The sequence below is a fragment of the Onthophagus taurus genome, chromosome 6 (assembly GCF_036711975.1).
Source record: "Onthophagus taurus isolate NC chromosome 6, IU_Otau_3.0, whole genome shotgun sequence".
NCBI lineage: Eukaryota > Metazoa > Arthropoda > Insecta > Coleoptera > Scarabaeidae > Onthophagus > Onthophagus taurus.
Window position 1 is genome coordinate 17764111 of NC_091971.1, and position 20659 is coordinate 17784769.

Below are 20659 nucleotides of genomic sequence, written 5' to 3' on the forward strand. Positions count from 1 at the left end.
AATTTCGGCAATATAACTGCAATTCTCGGGACATTTATTAAGTAATATGGAAATTATATGATAAATCGCACTTAAACAGCATTCCTAGATTTTCAAATTTTATACAGATTATATTATAATATTCACGGTCTCAAGCTCTGTATCTAAATCTTGCTACCAGCTATTTTGGGGGTTTATACATTTATATTCACAACTAGTTTATAGGAAGTTTATTTGGTGTTATTTTTAATGGAACTCAAAAACACAAACATTTTCAGGCGTGTTGTTTGTTTCGTTTTTGCACAATTTATTCCAAAAGATTAGATTACTAATGCAATTACAGATCACGAAACTAGAATGAATTTTAACAATAACATTTTGAGTAACCAAAAGTAGATACTAGTTGCTTCAGCACAGCATCTGTATCAGACAATTAGCAACTTGGTTTTGGGACAGTAATTGCTTAAAAGAATCGTTTCATAGAACACGAGTGTCGTTAACACCCGCCCAACAGAAGTATAATCGTATGGAGATGGAGCTTTAGACTTTAGTTTATAGATGTGAGAGGTTTCATTATAATTTGTTTTGGAAAAAATTACCATACAGATTACTCATCGCCTACTACTAAGCCTGTTACGGAAGCTTTTAGACTACTTATCACCTCGTATCTGATAATGTAATTATTACCGTACGATTTTGAACTTTAATATATTCTATTAAGCAACTAAATATTACACCCACGTTAAGCAAAGAGCCAAAAAGTTTCACCATTAATACTTATTATTTACAGAAATTCTTCTTGCAGATACGTTTAATAATTTCATTAAATTCGCAAAATAAACCATTATGTAGTGAATGAATAGGTTGATATGAACTGGATTTGCCTGCGCTCAACTTTCTTACGGTTTTATAGAGAATATCTATTGGTATTTTAAAACTTGCAGGTAAAGGAATAAAGATGTTGGATATGGTAAACTCACATTATTTACTTTGAATTGATTTGAATCTCGTTCGTCCGAATAGGGAACGGGGAAAATATATAATGTATGAAGTATATTTTCTACAAGTGTTTCTGTTAACATTGCATGAAAATATTGTTGTTAAAAACTTTTCTGCAATGAATTTATTTAATTTAATTTCCTTTTGTTACATAGTAGTTGTTACCTGAAGTTGGAATTAGCTTTTGTTTAATTCTCTTTTTTAGTTCTCTCCCCGTTTCGTGTATGTACATGACCTGACAACTACTACATACAAGTTTAAAAGCTGTTTTATCCTCTAATTTGTTAATTCTATTTTTTATTATTTACAAAGAATTTCGTAAAGTATTGTTTTGTAATTTTCGTTATGCTTATTGTTTTGTTATAATTCTTTTAATTATTTTTATGGGAAATTTATTGTGAATGACTATTTGTTTGATAATTTTTATTTCTTTATTGAAATTTTGTTCATTAAGTTTTAAATTAAAAGAGTAATGTATGCTCTGCAGGAGACTAATTTCCGAATAACTTTGTGGTTTGAGTTTATTATTGTTTTGCACCTCCAGGTTATGTTGATTGTGTTTCATTCGTAATAATCTATTGTCGACGTTTCTAACCGTCATAACATTAACGTTAATCCATCAAAAGCTGAATTAATTCTTTGTCCCGGAACAACATAGAAAAAGATTGCTATGTGAATTTAATTCACTTCGAAAATGCAACATTACATTCTCAAAAATAATACAAAAATTGTGATTTTTGAAAAAAGATTATTTTATATTTCGAAGAGATATATTCAGAGAATGCAAAACAATTCTTTACGATTGATTTTAAGATTTAGGCGTTAAGCTTTCGAATAAGGTATTGTTTCTCAATATCGGTTAAAAGCTTTCCTTGTTATAATCAAAATACTATACATGTAAAATCGTATTGGGGCCTAATTTCGTATAGATCAGGTATATTTAAACAAACTTGGGTTTGAACAGATTAAGTATTACTCAAGAACTCACTCAATAGATGTGAAGTGTTTAACCGAATTACAAAAAATCAATCAAGTGCATTTAAATACGGTATCTATTTTGTCAGAAAATAAAGGATGTTTGCAAAACTTAATCTATTAAGGAACTGTAAATAAAATACTTTGCGAAAGTTGATACACAAGTATTAAGTTTTATAGACTCCTTTCAATTCATTAGGTCTGCTATTATAACCATTCAAACTGAAATATGAATAATCTTACGTTCTCATAACTAGAGATATCTAATTATGTAAAAGGTCTACTTTCTTGTAGCAATTTCAGGTTAGGAAACAAATAATACTTTTTCTTTATTTAACATTACATCAATGTAATGTTTAAGAACTTTTTTGTAAAAGCTTTTAAGGGGTTATGAAAGAAACCATTAATATTTAAGATAATTAATTTTAGCAACAAATTATATCAAAAATATTTTATAAACCATAATTTACCATTAATAAGTGTTTAATTTTGTGGAACAAAGCAATTTACCCAAAATATGCAGAAGGTATAAAGCAGGTGTTGGAGAATACACTTTTATCACCTGGTGTAACAAGATGGGCTCTGCACTAATTGTGCAATACTCTCACTTAAAATTTAAGAATTTTGAAACTGCCTTTATTGCATAAAGAATTGGAAGTAAACCCTAATTTTAAGGATGGGGAATTGTGTATAATCTTTCAAATCCAAGAAAATTGTTTCTTCTGATTTTTATTGTTACAAAAGCGAATATGGTTGAAAATTATTGATTCCAGCAACAACGGGAGTTGATATCTTTAAATTTAGCAAATATGTTTTAGTTTATTCTAGGAGTAATATTTAAAATGTTTTTTGTTAAAATTATTTATAAGTAATATATTAAAATTTTCTTTTTTTGATAAATAAACTCAGACAACAGGTAGCAAACTGATATTTCTTTTTAGAACCTGTCCATTTTTTGTTTAAAAACTATCCTATTGATTATACTGGAGTTGTTAAGCTTATAATACGAGTAAAAAATTCGTTCGGTTTTCCCCTTTCGTGTCAGTCCCTACGATAATCCGCCAAGTTATGTGGGATTATCATATTTTGTTAGAAATGACGTGATAAAAGTGTTATTAGGAATTTAAACAATCCAATGTAAAAGTATTGAATAAATAGTATAATAAAAATATTTTAGTGAAATTCAAAATAAGTAAATGACACAGCAAGATCGTTTCCTTAAAATTTACAAAATAGGTACAGATTTCAACAAACTTCATTTACCATCACTTCAAAAGGAATTCCAAGCAGAAAACAACGTAAACCAGAAAAACAACATAAAATTACCCAAAACCTTCTTCGAGAATCACTGACCCTTTGCATGTATGTTTTTATTTTAGTGGCATTACATTGAATGAACTTAACTTACGTAATTTGGAAAACAGTAATGAGAGAATGTCAAATTGGAATCAAGAGGAATCCTATCACGCTATATGTAGAAATATTTAATGTTCAGCAAAATAATCAATACAGATTCAAGGCCGAAATGAAATGCTTTTTTGGTATTTTTGTTGCTCAATGGATACGAACCATCACCCAGAATTCGCATGTTTTCTGGTACACGAAGCGAGGTTGTTGAAAGGGTTCACAAAACAGGCTTATATTTATTATAACAAACATATATTGCTGTGATATTGACAATCTTGACATGGACGATGGATTTGCTAAAATAAGACCTTACTTGACAAGTTGAACAAGAACTTTCAAAGGAAGTAAACATGGATACAAGCAATTGATCGAAGACAAACCAATTCGCTATGGCAACAAAATGTGCATAAAGGCAACAAGTAACAGCTACGATGGTTGGCTTGATGTATATTTATTTGTTCTTGAATTTTGATTTGGACTGTCAGTTGTGTTGCATTGCAGTGATGTTTTAGCTAAATTTGTCCCTTTTATATACATTTCTTTTGTGACGAAAAGTTCGTGGTACTCGCGACGTCCATTCTTGCGAAAATAAGGTCTTTCTTGTATAATGGCATAATAGCCAACACACACACAATTATACGAAAATTTACCAACAATAAACCAAGGAATCCTGAAATACGCAAATAACTCTATTTCATTTTAACAGTTTGGTTTCAAACCAAACAACCCTGCTATACATCCATTAGTTACGCTAATAAACAACATCCAACTGAACCACAAAGTAAATAAGAAAACAATTACTTTGTTTCTGGACATTAACAAAGCATTCGGTATAGTTTGATTCAAACTTGATTACATTTATCGACGAATTTTTAAAATACAGAATGCTTCAAGTAAGGATTGACGATACATTTTCATTTCCTTTCTCACCCAAACAAGGCGTCCTTCAGGGATCCCCCAACGCAGAAGATCCGAACAATTTCTACCATGAGCTGTATATCTTGCAATATGCAGACAACACGACGCTCATCTCAAATAGCAACACATTGTATAAAGCCACAGCAAACTTACAAAGTCTATAGAATCAAGTATTAAAACTGTTACATAATTGAAGAATCCAGGAAAATTCCAAGGTATGATTGAAAACTACCGCATTTGTGAAAAATCCCTTACTGAATGCTGACAACTTAAAATTATCCAAGCTTTACAAAACCAAAAGCAACGACGCAATCAGAGGAGCCAAATACTTCCGAACGCTCACTTACAAAAACGAAGGCATACACATCAACACGGCATACACAATGAAGAACTACAAAGTCTGTTTTAGATTATGGACGCACACTAACAATTAACTCGACTATCTAATAATATCGTAATATCATAATATCGTAATATCATAATATCATTGATAAATCAGAATGGAGATGCATAAAAATAGTAACCGAAATACGACATCCTAAAAATCCTCCGCACTTCATAAGTAATGAAGGCCTAAACGCTAAAACAAAAATTAAAACCAATACGACTAAAGCACGAAGAACTAAAGAAGAAATTTATCAATAAAAAGTGTAACAGGCAGACATTAGACAAAATGTGTTCAAAAAGAGCAGAAAAAAATAACGACAATAGACATTGGATAGAATCATTGGCTATCAACGCTTATGACGGAATCGGACAAAGATGTCTAAAATTATATGTTTTAGTACCATTATAATTTGTATTATGTACGCAGATGTCATGTATACATACTGTTTGTAAAGACTGAAAGACCAGGGCTTACGGTCGGTAGCCAATAAAGAATTATGTCTCTCTCAGACATAATAGCACTGTAAACGTTGCTTCAAACAGCAGTATTTTCATTGTTGGTAAAATGGCTCGGTAACCATTTTACCAACAATGAAAATACTCATAGGAAGATCGAAAAAGGATAAATATCAATCAGCCCTAAAATATATTTGTATACAACTCTTTTATACAGCGTGTCCCGTATCTTCCGCATCAGAGCATTATACGGTTGTAGAATACATTATTCTGAAGCGATCTTTCTAATAAAATTTTTTCGAAATGTTTATAATAACCGCACGGGAACTGTTTAACGACGACCAATAACGGACAACTTTGATTCATCGAAAAAGTTTATTTCTCTTTCCATGACGAATTTATTGGTGAGTACACGTGGGAAACGAGTTATCATCGGCGTAGCGGACCGGCCGAGGGTGGCACCGATTACCTGAGTCTGATTTGCGATCTGCTGATTGGACGAAAAACAGTTCCTTTAAACAGTTCCCGTGCGGTTATTATAAACATTTCGAAAAAAATTTATTAGAAAGATCGCTTCAGAATAATGTATCCTACAACCGTATAATGCTCTGATGCAGAAGATACGGGACACGCTGTATAGGGTGTAAATCGCTGCGATCAAAGTTTTAGTGTCTACAGAACATCTATAAGAGGAACGGACGTCGCAAATCAAAACGCATAGCAGCTTCACCGTTTTCATGGTGGAAAATTAGATCACTTAACATTTGGAAGACAAATTACACAAAGTCTCCTACAAATCGAGAGGAATCTTCTTATCTTTAGACAATGTTGTGTCCCGTTTTGATTTTCAAGATCATTTCCTCATTAGATAGGAGAACCAAACGTATTGCAGGGTCTGTCTTAAAAAATCCAGAAGAAATGTTCTAAGTGTGGCATTGTACACCAAATGCTTTAAAGTGTATCATAGCAATGTTTCAATGTTTTTGTTTTGCCCTTGCACCGTAGAACCTGAAAATTCGGACTTATTTTTAATATCTATAATAAACTTTTAAATACAAAATCAAAGAAATAATGATTTAGACATATTTTGGTTCAAATAGACGCAAAAAGATACTTTAATAATGTTTAAAAATGAAAGAAATACTTTACAGAATGCTTCAAGTAAGGATTGACGACATATTTTCATTTTCTTTCTCACCCAAACAAGGCGTCCTTCAGGGTTCCCCCCTACGCAAAAGATCCGAACAATTTCTACCCTGAGCTGTATATTTTACAATATATAGATGACACGACGCTAATCTCACATAGCAACACATTAAATAAAGCCACAGGAAACTTACAAACTCCACACAACCAAGTATTATTAGTTTTTGGTTACATAAATCGAAACTCCCAATACAGGAAAACTCTAAGATTTGATTGCAAACTACCGCATTTGTGAAAAATCTCCTACATCTCCTGGCAACTTATGCATAAAACGATCTCTATTGGTTAAATACCCGGGAATCAAAACCAAAAGAGACGAAGCAATAAGAAGAGCCAAATACTTCTGAACTCTCACCTACAATAGGAAGACATTGGACAAAATGGATTCAAAAAGCGCAGAAAAAGATAATGATAGGACTGGACAATATGGTGCTTATGATGGAATCGCACGAAGATGTCTAAAATTATATGTATAATTATATGTATAGTGTGTACTGTGTACAGTGGTCGGTAGAAAATAATGAATTATTTCTCTCTCTGGCATAATTGTACTGTAAACGTTCCTTCAAACAGCTTACCGACGCAGCCATTTTACCAACAATGAAAATGGCCATAGAAAGATTAGAGAAGGATAAATGTCAATCAGTCCCAGAATATATTTATTTTGTATACAACTCTTTCATGTAGGATACAGATCGCTGCGATCAAAGTGAGTCCTTACAGAATATCCATAAGAGGAGAAAAATGTAATTTCTGTCATATTGCTTATTGGTTGGACGTCGCAAATCAAAACGTATGGCAACGTCGCCGCTTTCATGGTGGAAAACTAGATCACTTAACATTTCGAAGACAAATTACACAAAGTCCCCTACAAATCAGCACAACTCGAGACGATGTCCTAAGAACAAGAGGAATGTTGTTTTCTTTAAAAAATGTTGTGTCCCGTTTTGATATTCAAAATCATTTCCTCATTAGATAGAAAAACCAAACGTGTTACAGGATCTGTCTTAAAAATTGCAAAAAAATTTTCTAAGTGTGGCATTGTACACCAAATGCTTTAAAATGTATCATAGCAAGATTTAAATGTTTTTGTTTTGCACTTTTACCGTAGAGCCTTTTCTCTGTCTTTAGAAAGGCAACAAAAGCACTTTCTAACTTAAGTTTTGTTTTAAATACAAAATCAAAGAAATAATGATTTAGACATACTTGGGTTAAAATAGACGCAAAAGGCACTTTAATAATGTTTAAAAATTAAAAAAACATTTTACCAAGAAACGTATTATTCCAGAATTTATAAAGTTATTTCTAAAAAACAATAAAAATATTTGCGGTACTTTAAATATTGATGAGGCTTCCAGGTATTTAGAGTTCATACCCCGAAATAATCGTGTTGCTGGGGTAATACAAAAATTTGAATTATTTTTTAATATTCGACTAAAAACTAAAATAAATGTATAAAAAAATAAACTATGTATAAAATTATTCTAATTAAAGTATTTCAAATTAATTTATTGTGACACTATGTTCAAATTTTTAATCATCAATAAGTCTTCTGGATTTGATGTTTAGGTCTTTGTTACAAGTTCCGACCATCAGGTTGTCGTTAACTTGACAAGTGTACACGATCCGAAATTATGTCACATAGATTGTTAAATGCATGCGCCAGAGCTCGAGCTCAGTTGACATGACTTGCTCGATTTGATTTAATTTGCATTCGCGCTGTGTTGTCCCAACCAAGTTGGCTCCATGTTAATCCGAACTCCCGACGACACGACGCGGTTACTTGTACATACTAGATTTTAAAGGTGAAAGTGATCATCTCGTTGAGACATTATCTCATATGCATATTTCAACAATTAACTTATTGATGGTTTTGTAATAAATAACATAACAGGAAGAGACGGGATTCAACAGGATTTTGGGTGTTTCCCGAACCGTGTCTTAACAGCGGGAGAAAGAATTTTTTACCTGATTCGGTCCGTACCTGTCAGTTTAACCGTTGTAAATGTATATTTTTGGTTGTTTAGTGTTAAGACTTTTCTTAAAAAAGATTAGAAAAATATCTGTGCCAAATTCGTTGCAAGACTTATTTAACGGTGAAGGAAGACGTTATACAAAAAAAATCGAAAAATTAATAGGCAATATGTTTAAGAAATTTTTTTAATCTTGCCAAATTTGTTGCGGTATTCGTTTGAGGTTATAAAGTAATGTAATGGGACGTTTATTTTATAAACACTCGTAGTAAAATGTGAAATATCTTTTTAAACAGCACACTTTTCATCGTAAAATCTCAATTTCAACTTTTTCATTTCACCCTTTTTATCCGTCACTATGTAATTAGCAATAGAATTCTTTAGTAACCCTCTTAATTATGGTAGTTAACCAGTCCGGTTTAGTTGCTTCTTCTACTACTTTAAGACGTATTTTTAGAGCCCATCCGATAGAGTAGTTCCTTTTCGCGTCTCTCTTACCGTATACCATCAGAATCCAACTACACCGAGCCTAATTCCCTCAAAGCAATAAAACTCGTTTAAGAATCCCGACTATTTCCTATAAAATCGTACGAGACCGTCTTTTTCTTTTCTGCTATTCCTGTCCAGGAAAATTTGCTTTTCGTGAAATTAAATTTTTCTCCTCTTACAACGTTATCTAGTGTACGCGTGTCTAGTTTATCGAATTTAGCGAACTTTTTGTACTTGTTTTTAACAGAATGCCCAGCTTTCCAAGAGTAACAGTTGTTCGCTTTTCCTTTACTGTTCTATTTGTGTATACAATTAATTTGTAAAGAGCCCAGCTTAGTTGAATGGGCTTCGAGGCAAATTTGTGCTTTTAACTAATTAACTAAGAGGATAATATAGATGGTTTCGTAAACTATTGAGGAAACCGCTATGATGATGGAGCTTTGAATTAATAAACAGTAACTGTAAACTTACTTAAAATAGATAAATACGTTTCTAGTATATCAACAATATAGTAATCGATACTAAAACGTCGCTTTAATGAGCACCAAAATTATTAAAATAAGAATTATAATAGCAAGTTTTTGAAATTGTTATATGAAGGAGAAATAAAAATAAATTTTTCCGTGTGTAATCTCATCAAAAAACATTTAAAGGTTATTAAAAATGCAATTTATTTAGAAAAGTAACTTAATTTCAGCATTGAGATATGGATTAAAAGAACAATTATTAGAACAAGTAATAAAATGTAAAAACAAAGCTTCTGAAACACAAATAGTCTCAATGATAGGGCTGAATCTTTTTATTTTTATTACACATTAATGACTTAACTAAATCATATCATATTACACCCAACAGAGTAAGGGCTATTTCTCATTTCAAGGCCATAAAATCGCCTGGAGAAGATGGAATTCTGCCTATTTTTCTGCAAAAAGGCTTAGAAGACCAAATCACAGCAAGTCTGAGAGGCGAGTCGTTGACTATAAAGTTGACTATAAATGCGCTAATAGGATGTCTCCAAGGTGGAGTGCTATCACCTCTCCTATGGTGCCTGGTAGTTGATGACTTGATGAACACTCTAACAAAAAATGGATTCAAGATTCATGGGTATGCTGATGACCTGGTAATCACAATACGAGGTAAATATGATACAATATAACTCAACTAATACAGAAAGCCTTACTACTCACCAGTACTTGGTGTAGTAGCAATGGGCTCAGCATCAATCCAAATAAAATCGAAATGGTCCCTTTCACTCGGGATTGAAAGCAGAATTATTAACCTCAAAACATAAGTTAAATACCTAGGGGTAATACTAGACAGTAAACTAAACTGGAACTCACACTTAGACAAGGTGAGGAAAAAGGCCATCATAGTAAACCAGATCTGCCGCAGGCTCCTAGGAAGGAACTGGGGTCACAAACCACGAATGGCTCATTGGGCCTACGTAGCAATAATCAGACCAATAGTCGTCCACGCCTCATTGGTTTGGTGGCCAAAAGCAAAACATAAGACAGCACAACAACAGCTGGCACAAATCCAGCGGTTAGCATGTCTCAATATAATGGGTGCAATGAGATTTTGTCCGACAGCTGCTTTGGAAGCCCTACTAGGTCTCACACCACTCCATTTATATATACAAAAGGAGACAGCTTCAAGTGCCTTATCACTGAAAACAGTTTCTTCACTCAAGTTGATGCAGGGTAACCTCAGAGGACACCTCAAAATCCTCAAGGATCCATGTCTAAATCACCTGATTTAAATCAAAACAGACCTTATACCCACAGAATATAATTTGATCCAGCCGTATAAGGTCATATTTAGAAGCAGGGATGATTGGGCGAAGGCCTGGTACACCAATGCTTCAAAGACAGTTAGATCCGAAGTAGGTATGGCATCAGTGGACCAAATAGCCACATTAAACTGCCTCTCAGCTCGGAAGTAACAATTTTCCAAGCAGAAATTCTTACTATAAACTTCTGCACCGCTTTGAACCTACAGAAGAGACAGAAAGGTGCATCCATAAACATTTTCACAGACAATCGGGCCGCCTGACACACCCTAAGTGTCAACCTAAGAGAACTCGCTAGGGGCAATGATGTTACCCTATGGTGGGTTCCAGGTCACAGCAACATTGAGGGCAATGAGAAGGCGGACAAGCTGGCCAGAGAGGCAGCGAACACACCCTTCATTGGACCCTAACCTGGTTAAGGTCTACAAAAAAGCCACTAGTCTCAAAGGTAGCCTTACACTGGAAAGAACGTCTAGGAGATACATAAGCGAGTAGTATAACTCCGTCGCAAAACAAAACCAAAGAGGTTTTATGCCTCAGCAAAGAGCATCTAAGGACGCTCTCAGGTTACCTGACCGGCCATGCTCCCCTAAAATACCACCTCTTCCACATTGGACAAGCTGAGGATCAAACTTGTCGACTTTGCAACAACGAGTCAGAAACAGCTGAACATACACTGTGCAATTGCATCGCCAGAGGCCGTCTAAGACACAAAATTTTCGGTAAAACTTTCATTACACCTACCGACATACAGGTTCAAGACCTAAGGTTCATCAAGGACCTACATTTGCCCTAAACTTTTGGAGGGCTAAAGTTACAATAAATCTTATAGGTCGCAGTAACGAGAGGGGCCGCTCCCCTCAGCAATAATTATAATAAATCATACCATTTAATAATGCGGTTTTATATACCGACGACACAACACTGGTGGCAGAAAGCAACTAAAAAACAAACTCGAGGCGGCCACTCTTAAGTTAAGCTCTCAGAAATGATTCATTAGCAATAAACTAAATCTAAATGACGTAAAAACGAGTCAAGTACTTTTGCCACCTCTCGAATCTAATAAATTCAAACAAAATCAAGAAGTGCACAATTTTGACATCACCATAACATGACTTTTTGACTCACGGTCATTTTATATATCGCCTCATGATTAGTTAGCTGGGCTTAACACAATGACTTCTGCAACTTTTTCTTTATTTTAGTGTTCTCAAGATTGCAATTTTTTTTGTAATTTGAAAATCTCCTATCTCGCACAGTCAAAGTATATCATCGGCTGTCACCTAGTTTGTATAATATGCAAGTATACGTTTAGTAGAAGTTCAAAGGCTTTTACGATCGATGTCCAGCACTACAGTCCTCTGTGAACTTTTGCTTACTTCACAATACGTTGCTTTTGTCTTCCTCTAGCTTCCTGTCCCTGTGGTATCTATTCTATAATTCTCTTTACTCTTCGGTCTCCCTGCATCCTTTCCAGATATCCCAGCTATGATATTCGCTGTGCTTTTATGTGTTGTACTATGTCTGCGCCATCTTGTATTGATCTATATATCATGCGTAAGATCTTATTCGCATCCACATGTTTATCTCGTCATTAGGTGAGCAGAGATGTGTTAGTAGGCGTAATAGTAATCTTGTGGACTCTATATCACGATAGGTGTTATGAGAAATAAATCTAGATATTAGATGTGCCTTGCAAGACACACAAGATGTACCTTGTATCACGACACTTTCACACAACAAAACAATAATAGATACTTGATTCATATGCTTGAAAACACCTTTATTTAGGAAGAAAAGTATTTCATACTCTTCAGTAGAGGAACCAACACCATCCCTAAGTCTAATTGAAAATACTTTTAGAACTTCCTAGTGACACGGTCCCACAGGTTCTCCCCATCTCTGTTGTCATGATATCTACAATAAAAACCCGAAAATATTTGATCCGGACGCCTACACTTTCTTCTACGATAATGACACTGCTCTGGTTGCCACGTAATAAACTTGGAATCTGCTGCTGTTTCATTTAGAAGCTACATTCGTTTGATTCTGCTGAGAACTGATTCCACAAAAGGCGTATTAAGATCAACCAGATCATAACATACAACTCCTTGTCTCTTTTCTTTCAATCCACGATCTCCATGCTGCCTACTTATAAATACCTGAACCCTGGATCGAAACCTTAAATTCACGACGAGAATTTAAGGCAAATACAATCAAATTCAAAATTAAGATTAAGAGTCGGCAAATCAATTTAAGCTAACACTGGAATTTCGACTACTAGTATCACACCAAATTAGACATTTAACTTGAGACAACCAAATAATTCAGAAACTATTTATTTTATGCAAACACCTTTTTAAATCAAATTTTCACATATGAAGGTAAAATTATAGTATAAGGTCTGCGTTTAATTTAAAAAGTGTATATTGTTGTCCACGAAAAAACAAATAACTTAATCAATTAATTAAATTAAACGGAAGAGAACAAGTCGGCTTTAGATTAAAATGATGTTTATTAATTCAACAAATATTTAATATATTATCCGCTTACTTCGATACACTTATGTATACAATGGTCAAAAGAGTCATGTACTTGTCGCATAATTTCTAAGTTAATATGTCTGCACATATCACGCACTCACTCCTTCATGTTATCTGATGTTGTTTGACTATCTCTATTTAACATTAGCCTTGTTTGTCGTGAATAATAAGCTGGACATCCATCACAGTTGAGTCACACAGATCACCTCACCGTTAAATCTTCTAGATGTAGTGGTGGTTCCAACAAGTTTTTGTGTTTTTCCACAATCAACAACTAATTTGACAACTATAATTGCACACCACTTATTGAGTGTTCAAGGTTGTTGATAATTCACTACAATCAATGAGAATTTACCACTGACTTAGAGTATCAGACGTTAAGTTCCAAAACCGACTAACGTGCTACCGATGAGTACTTGAGTAAATATGTTTAAACCAGTGGTGCATATTATATCTATTAATCAGGTTAGTAAATCCACATTTGTAGAAAACACTACTTTGAAAAGAAAATTTTGATTTTTTAATTGCATTTTTCCAAACTCTGAAATTTTTTTCTCACCGCCATAAAATGATACATGAAATGGCGTATTTCTCTGAAAACCTTTCTGTGTATAAATTAGCATGATGATTCACATTTCCGTCTGTTTCTCCGTAAATGTAAACAATTCAACTTTTTCTGACACCGTGAATCTTTCCAGACTTAATAAATGCAACTTATAAACAAAGGATATTGACTGATGTGTGCAATAACAACACGAGAATCCTTAATATGCACACCAAAACGTTTCGGTATGTTGTATTTTTCTCTTTGTTTTAGTTAATTAATGTTTTTATGTGTAAATAGTTATAGTAAATAGTACTTAATTAATTTCAATTTATTGAAAATAAAAGCAACACAATTAAATTGAGTGTAGACCTCTCCAGTATTTTTAAGAGTATTCTTTAATATCAATGTATTTTTATAAACGTATCTAATCGTTCTACGGTAGATAAATATTCGATAAAATAAAAATAATGTAAACAAAGATATATTTATTATTGTACATCATGTATGCTACTAAATGATAAGCATCCTCAGTAAAGTTATATTACTTCGTTAGTTTTTTTCCAATATGAATAGGCCTCGTTGAAGCCAATAGACCTCGTTCGTTCAATGCTTTTTACTTCTTCAACTGCTTCAACGGCGTATTACTGAATGGTAGCGTACGCGTTCTGAATTTAGATGCGAGATTAACCTATAAAACTCTCTTAGGTGCATGACCTGTATATTCTTTGTTACAAAAAAAAATTGTAACCGGTAGATATTATCAATTTTTTCGAATCGATAAAATCTTCGATTACAACTTCATAATTAATCCACATAATCTTGCTCGCAAACTTTCCAATTTTAATTACATTATAAACTATTTTAACTTGACGCAAATCTCTACTATTACAACCACCATTCCAGATACCGGTCTAGTTTTATTTCGCAACTTTACAATTCCGAACTGTGTATATCAAGTTTTAACGTTAACACCTGGATTTTAGATTTAAATTATTACATTCCGATTTAAAGTTATGTATAAAACTTTTTTCTAAGTTATACCCACCATAATTAGGTATTCTCAGTACAACTCTAGAACATTTCATTTAACAAAAATTTTGTTAACAATATGGCGTCGTTGTGATAACCTCTTTTGAAAGGGGATTTTTTTAAACGAGTTAGGATGGTGATGAGGAGAAAGAGAAGCAAAAGGAGATCGACGTCTGGGAAAGTTGAGATCGAACACGTTTGGACGAACAATTAAACAGTGAGTCAACAAGTTTTGGAACACCGTGTCGGCTATTATACAAAGTAGTATCTCTTCCAAGCGTTTTTACAATAACAAACGAGCTGGGGGCTGACTAAAGCGTAGGAAGCAGAAAAGACCATGAAGAAGCAAAGAAGAACTTGAACGCAGGACCGTAATCTAATCTATTTCAATTAATTATATATTTAAAGAATTTGTAACGTAGTGTAAAACCTCAATATAACGGATTTTGGATATAACAGACAAAATATTTTGAAGTTCTACTATTAATATAATCTATTTAAATACATGTATAAATGTTGCCTATGTGTGCCCAAAGATAGCATCCAACTCGAGTTATTCTCCAAGTTGCTCTATTCCATATTCATAGATAAACGGGGGGTATTCCCCGAGTTGTATAAAGCAGTATTAATTGTTATCCAGCGCTAGATTGTTGTATATTTTCATTCAACTAACAGTAGAACTAACACTAGAACTAGAAACATTCGGGATTAGCCGTCTTAAGAGACGTGCGGCTAAATCCGAATGTTTCCAGTTCTAGGTCTAGTGTTAGTTCTAGTTTTACACTAGCACCATCACTAGAACTAACACAAAACCTAGAACTAGAATCATTCAGGTTTAGCCTTCTTGAGAGAATTGCGGCTAAACCCGAATGTTTCTAGTTGTAAGTCTAGTGTTAGTTCTAGTATTGCACTAGCACTATCACTAGAACTAACACAAAACCTAGAACTTGAATTATTCGGGTTTAGCCATCTTGACAGATATGCAGCTAATCCGAATGTTTCTAGATCTAGGTCTTGTGTTAGTTCTAGTTTTAGTTGTTATTCAGCGTTAGATTTCATTGAACTAAAAGTAGAACTAACACTAGACCTAGAACTAGAAACATTCGGGCTTAGTCGTCTCAACATAGAGATCGTGGATTTTGAGTAGAGAAACATAGAGTTGTGTTTTGATCATATTGATAGTTACACGCCATTTGAGGAATCAGTTCTCAGTAAAATTGACCAACTTACATTATTAAATACCAACCCAACCAGGTCAATCTCGTTGACGTAGAGCAAAGTGTAGTCGTTCTGATCAAATATTCTCGGGTTTTTATTGTGGGTGTCATGACAATAAAAATTATAGAGAGATAGGGAGAACTTGTATGAGAACAGCAGTTCTTAAGTTTATCTGATAACAAACGATATGAAATAGACTACCGTAAGATGGGGCTACTTGGCCACCCCGGGGCTACATGTACACAACGCATACGTTCAGTCCTATGTCACGAAAGCGAGGTTATGTTTTTATATTTTTCTTGTTATGTTAAAAAACTCCAGGGTTAAAACCCTACATGAATTACAAAGTGGAAGACTTGGAAAAGCCTATAGATGCAGTTCAAAAGGGTGCAGATGCAGAAACGTTCAAAGTGCCTCGGACAATGTTGTCCGGAAGATGCTTGGAAGGAATTCAAGACCCGTTGAACATCCAACTGTTTTAAGTAAGTCCGACATTCGAGATGGTGAAAAAATACCTAGATAATCAAGGGAAGCACGTCAAGGTCTTCAACAACAACAGTCATGTCCAAATTTGGACATCGCTAGAAACAACCTGTTCATCAGAATGTTTTATATAAAAATACATTCCTTAATGCATCACTTACATTTTCAGGAGAACTTGACCATATGACATGCAAAGTAAGAGATTGACCCTAAAACGAAATTAGTGTCCAAGAGGCCCCAACAACGGTGCGATTCGGACATCACTTTTTTATATATTTTTTGTTGTTTGTATAAGGTATTTTCAATGTTTTATGATAGCTATATAATCCTGAAGGTTAGGTTGGTATGATGAACAAGTTTCTGTTGCCCTAACTTTATTTCTTCACTTTTAATCTTAAAAAATGTGCAAAAACGTGTCCAAGTAACCCCATCTTACGGTAATTTATCAGGTTCAGGAGATAAATTGAGCTAACAATTTATTTAGCTTGAAAAGCAGATTAACGTCTTTGCAACCATGCTACTTAGAGATTCTAAATCAAACCTGGAAAGGGTAAATACGTAATTCTACCAACTATATTTGTTGGTTTTTGTCGTTATTTTTCAAGTGAACCTCAATAATTTTTCACTAATAGGAACAAGTGATATCCAGATATAAAATGATACAAAACAATTTTTTTTTGGATCTCACACGATGATGAATCTTCCAATTTTAAGTGCTGGTTAGAGAGGCAGAAATTAAATATGTTCCTCATATAAGAATGTGTAATAAGATGAAGTCTTTTCAGAATTCATATCCATAGATTATCAAACCTAGGGATGATGTTGGTTCGCCTACCGAGAAATGCGAAATACTTTTCTTTCTAAATAAGGACGCCCATCATCGCTGAAAAATTACGTCTATGGACAAAATAAATACTTGCGCCAGAACTTGGCGTATCAAGTTGAATGAAATCAAGTCTATACAAGTAGACTTCACAAATAAATTAATACAGCATATACCCATAATCAGAATAAATGATGCCCAGATCCCACATGCTATCTCGGCGAAATATCTGGGCATGACCTTAGACGCAAGCTCATGTGAAAAATATAGAAAAATGTACTGGCTGTTTTGAAGAAACACCAACTTACCCATCTAGAATAAACTGTTGCTTTATAAGCAAGTACTAAAGACAGCATGGTTATACGGCTTAAAAGTAATAATCAAATCATTCAACGACTACAAAACAAAGCACTGAGAGCCATGGTCGATGCACCTTGGTACTTCTGCAACTGTGATCCCCACAAAGGCATTGAAATAGAGACAGTTAATCAAATAATTTCCAAAATCGCGGGACGTCATGAACAACGACTTCTCCAACACGTGAATGCTGAGGCACTCCAGCTCCTCGGTAACACCAATTTCACAAGAAGATTGAAGAGGACTAAACCCTTCGAGCTAGTGTTGTAATAATAATAAAGATGTTTATTGATCAGAATTAAGAAATTAATGAGATGTGTCTAAATCTGATCAAAGAGGGTCATATCAGGTCGACCAAGAGCAATAGTTTCCTGATCACTCTGTTTTTCAAAGACCATCATTTTGAATACAAAAACAAAATCAAAAAGGTACAACCGCACGATTCCAGTCAATAAAAAAAACCAAAGCGACATGACTGTTCAACAGAGAAACTAAATTAAATCAAAAAAAATATATATATATATTTTTCTTTCTTTTCCTCTTCAAAAATAATAATAATAACAAACTAAAATGTATCATTCAACAGCTCACTCAAAAACACCTTAACTTTGCTCTTGAAGGAAATCAGACCTTTGAATGAATCAGGTAGCAAGTTATACATGTTAGGCATACAGTAAGAAAAACTACGTTTAAATAGTTCTGAGCGGTGGAGAGGTATCGTCAGTGTATGTTTATGCCTAACATTAATATTGTGTATATCCGTGCGAAATAATTTAGTGAAGTGAGTGAAAAGCAGAGTACTTGTGCGGTGGTTACATGTTAAAATTAGTGTACATCAATTATCAGAACCCGAGGTGATTTATTGATCAGAACCTTACTTGAGTTTGAACCCATCAATTGTGATCAGATTATTATGTTTACAATCAAAAATATATGTATTGCTGTGGTCGGTCCGAGTTTTTCTTCCTGTTGGTTCCCTTTGGAAAGGAGCAGACGTTTCGCCAAGATCTCACCTGGCATCTTCAGTACATCTGCCGACAGGAGACTACTTTTTGCAGAAAAACTGGTAATAATATTTTTTATGAAAAGATAAATGGTAGGTACGTGTTGTACCATTTTGGAATCTTTTAAAATCGCTTGCCAAGGGTACTGTGGTGCTCCTTTTTTTAGAAATTGTGTGTCAAACTTAATAGACGTAATTTTTTTCAACCTTAACTCAATCAAACTAACATTTTTTCGCAAAACTAACGACTTTTTTCGTTTGATTTGTGACTTCTATAGTAGCATGGTTAATAAGTATTACATTATTAAAAAATCACTATCAAATTCCAAACATTTCTGACCGTAATACCTAAAGATATGATCTACATGATGACATGGAATTTTTTTCTTATTTTTACCAGAACGGGTATTGGTTGGTCTCTCACCCAGTACCCGCTTGACGATGAGTTTTGGGACACCTGTATATAGTTTCACCCATCATCTATTCCTGTTATATTATAGTTGGCAGAATGAGTGATCTTAGGCAGAAAAGATTAATGTTATATAGTAATGTTATATGGGTGATAGTAGTTACCCATTCTGAATTATAGTGCATTTTACCAGCAAATCTACTTCTTATCAATAGATTTTGAGTCCCTAAACCAGAATGTTTCTAGTCCTAGATCTAGTGTTAGTTCTAGTGCTAGTTCTAACTTTAGTTGTTATTCCCTGTTAGATTGTATCTTTTTATTGAACTCACACTAGACCAAGAATTAGAAAGTTTTACTGTAAGTTCTTTTCCTTTATTTTTAGAGTATAACTTTATTTTTTGGTAAAAAACGTTTCTAAAATTTGAAAGGTACGAATGAAATTTATCTAAATCCATTTCTGTTTTCAATGTGTCTTTCAAAAGGAGTGAGACCATAACCGAAGAAGAAGTTCTTAGTTCTCGATGAAACCCGGTCGGTATATAAAAGTGACTATTCACCATTACACAGACCATGGTCTGTGGTAGTGTTCTCAAGGGACCGCAGGGTAAGGCCGGACGCACCATTTTTCACAGGTATTCTTGGAAACTCACAAAAGGAATAAAGTAATTTATATTCAGAAAACATTTCGACCCTCTCTCACACTGAAAATACTTAAACTTAAGTTGAGTCGCATCATTTTTATGCTTTCGATTTGAAATTATCTTAAAAAAAAGTATTGTTTGAGATAGAAACGTGTGAAAGTTATATTAAGAGTTGTGCTGAGAACATCTAAACTGTTATTTTTAGATAACAATATCTGTGTTACCAAATAGGTAAATAGATATAGATAAGAGTAGATCTATTCTTAAAATTGTTCACGTTGATTCTCAAGCTGTAATATTCTTGATGTGTAAGCTAAATATTGTAATATTTTTCAAACTATTTTAGTTAAATAAGTTTAAGTTAAAAAAGCAATCAAAATTTTCATTTTTATTAATGTATTTTCGAGGGGTATCCCCCGTACTTACTTACCTTTAGTGTTAGTTTTAATAACATCGACCTGATCTAAAAACGGAAAACTTTCCCGAATTTTACTACAGTTTTTATCAGCCAAATGGGCACTTTGCTGTGTTTGCTGACCACTATTGCTATTACGTTTCTGTCTACTCAACAATAACGTTGAAGACCCGGCCGCGGCATAGTGTCTACCACCTTCGGCGGTATTTTTACAAGACACCACATACAAGTTGAAACACACAAATAATAAAAATACGAAGCACTTCATCTTAAATTAGTTTATTGACGATAAGTTCTTTTAACTTTGTGTTTATCGATATAACGCGAGAATCGCGTTTATATTCTTTGGAAGGAGAACGTTATCTCGCGTGTACGTTGAGCGAGATGGCTAGAGCTCAAAGAGACACACGACCACGCGCGTAAAAGTCTCATCGAGCACTGAGAAATTGTTATGTGTAGTGAGCTTTGGGCCGGCACGGAAGTTCGAAGGTTTACCGCTTCGAAATGTGAGGGCGCATGCGTTCACAATTTTATATTCGATAAAAATAGATTTTAGAACGTTTTAAAAGAATAATTCACAATTTATATTAATAAATAAACTAAAACATTCAAA

General features: G+C 33.9%; 1 protein-coding gene across 2 annotated transcripts in view; it reads right to left on the reverse strand.

The window, feature by feature from the left end:
* LOC111414071 (division abnormally delayed protein) overlaps positions 1 to 20489 on the reverse strand; it is a 196182-nt gene extending 175693 nt beyond the window's left edge. Inside the window, exon 1 of one of the 2 annotated variants that reach the window (XM_023045253.2) lies at positions 20062 to 20489. In XM_023045253.2, the coding sequence (XP_022901021.2) occupies positions 20062 to 20314 (253 nt within the window). In that variant the 5' untranslated portion in view covers positions 20315 to 20489. The remainder of the gene's footprint in view (positions 1 to 20061) is intronic. The other variant, XM_023045252.2, reaches the window with a different exon arrangement.
* Positions 20490 to 20659: the final 170 nt, after the last annotated feature.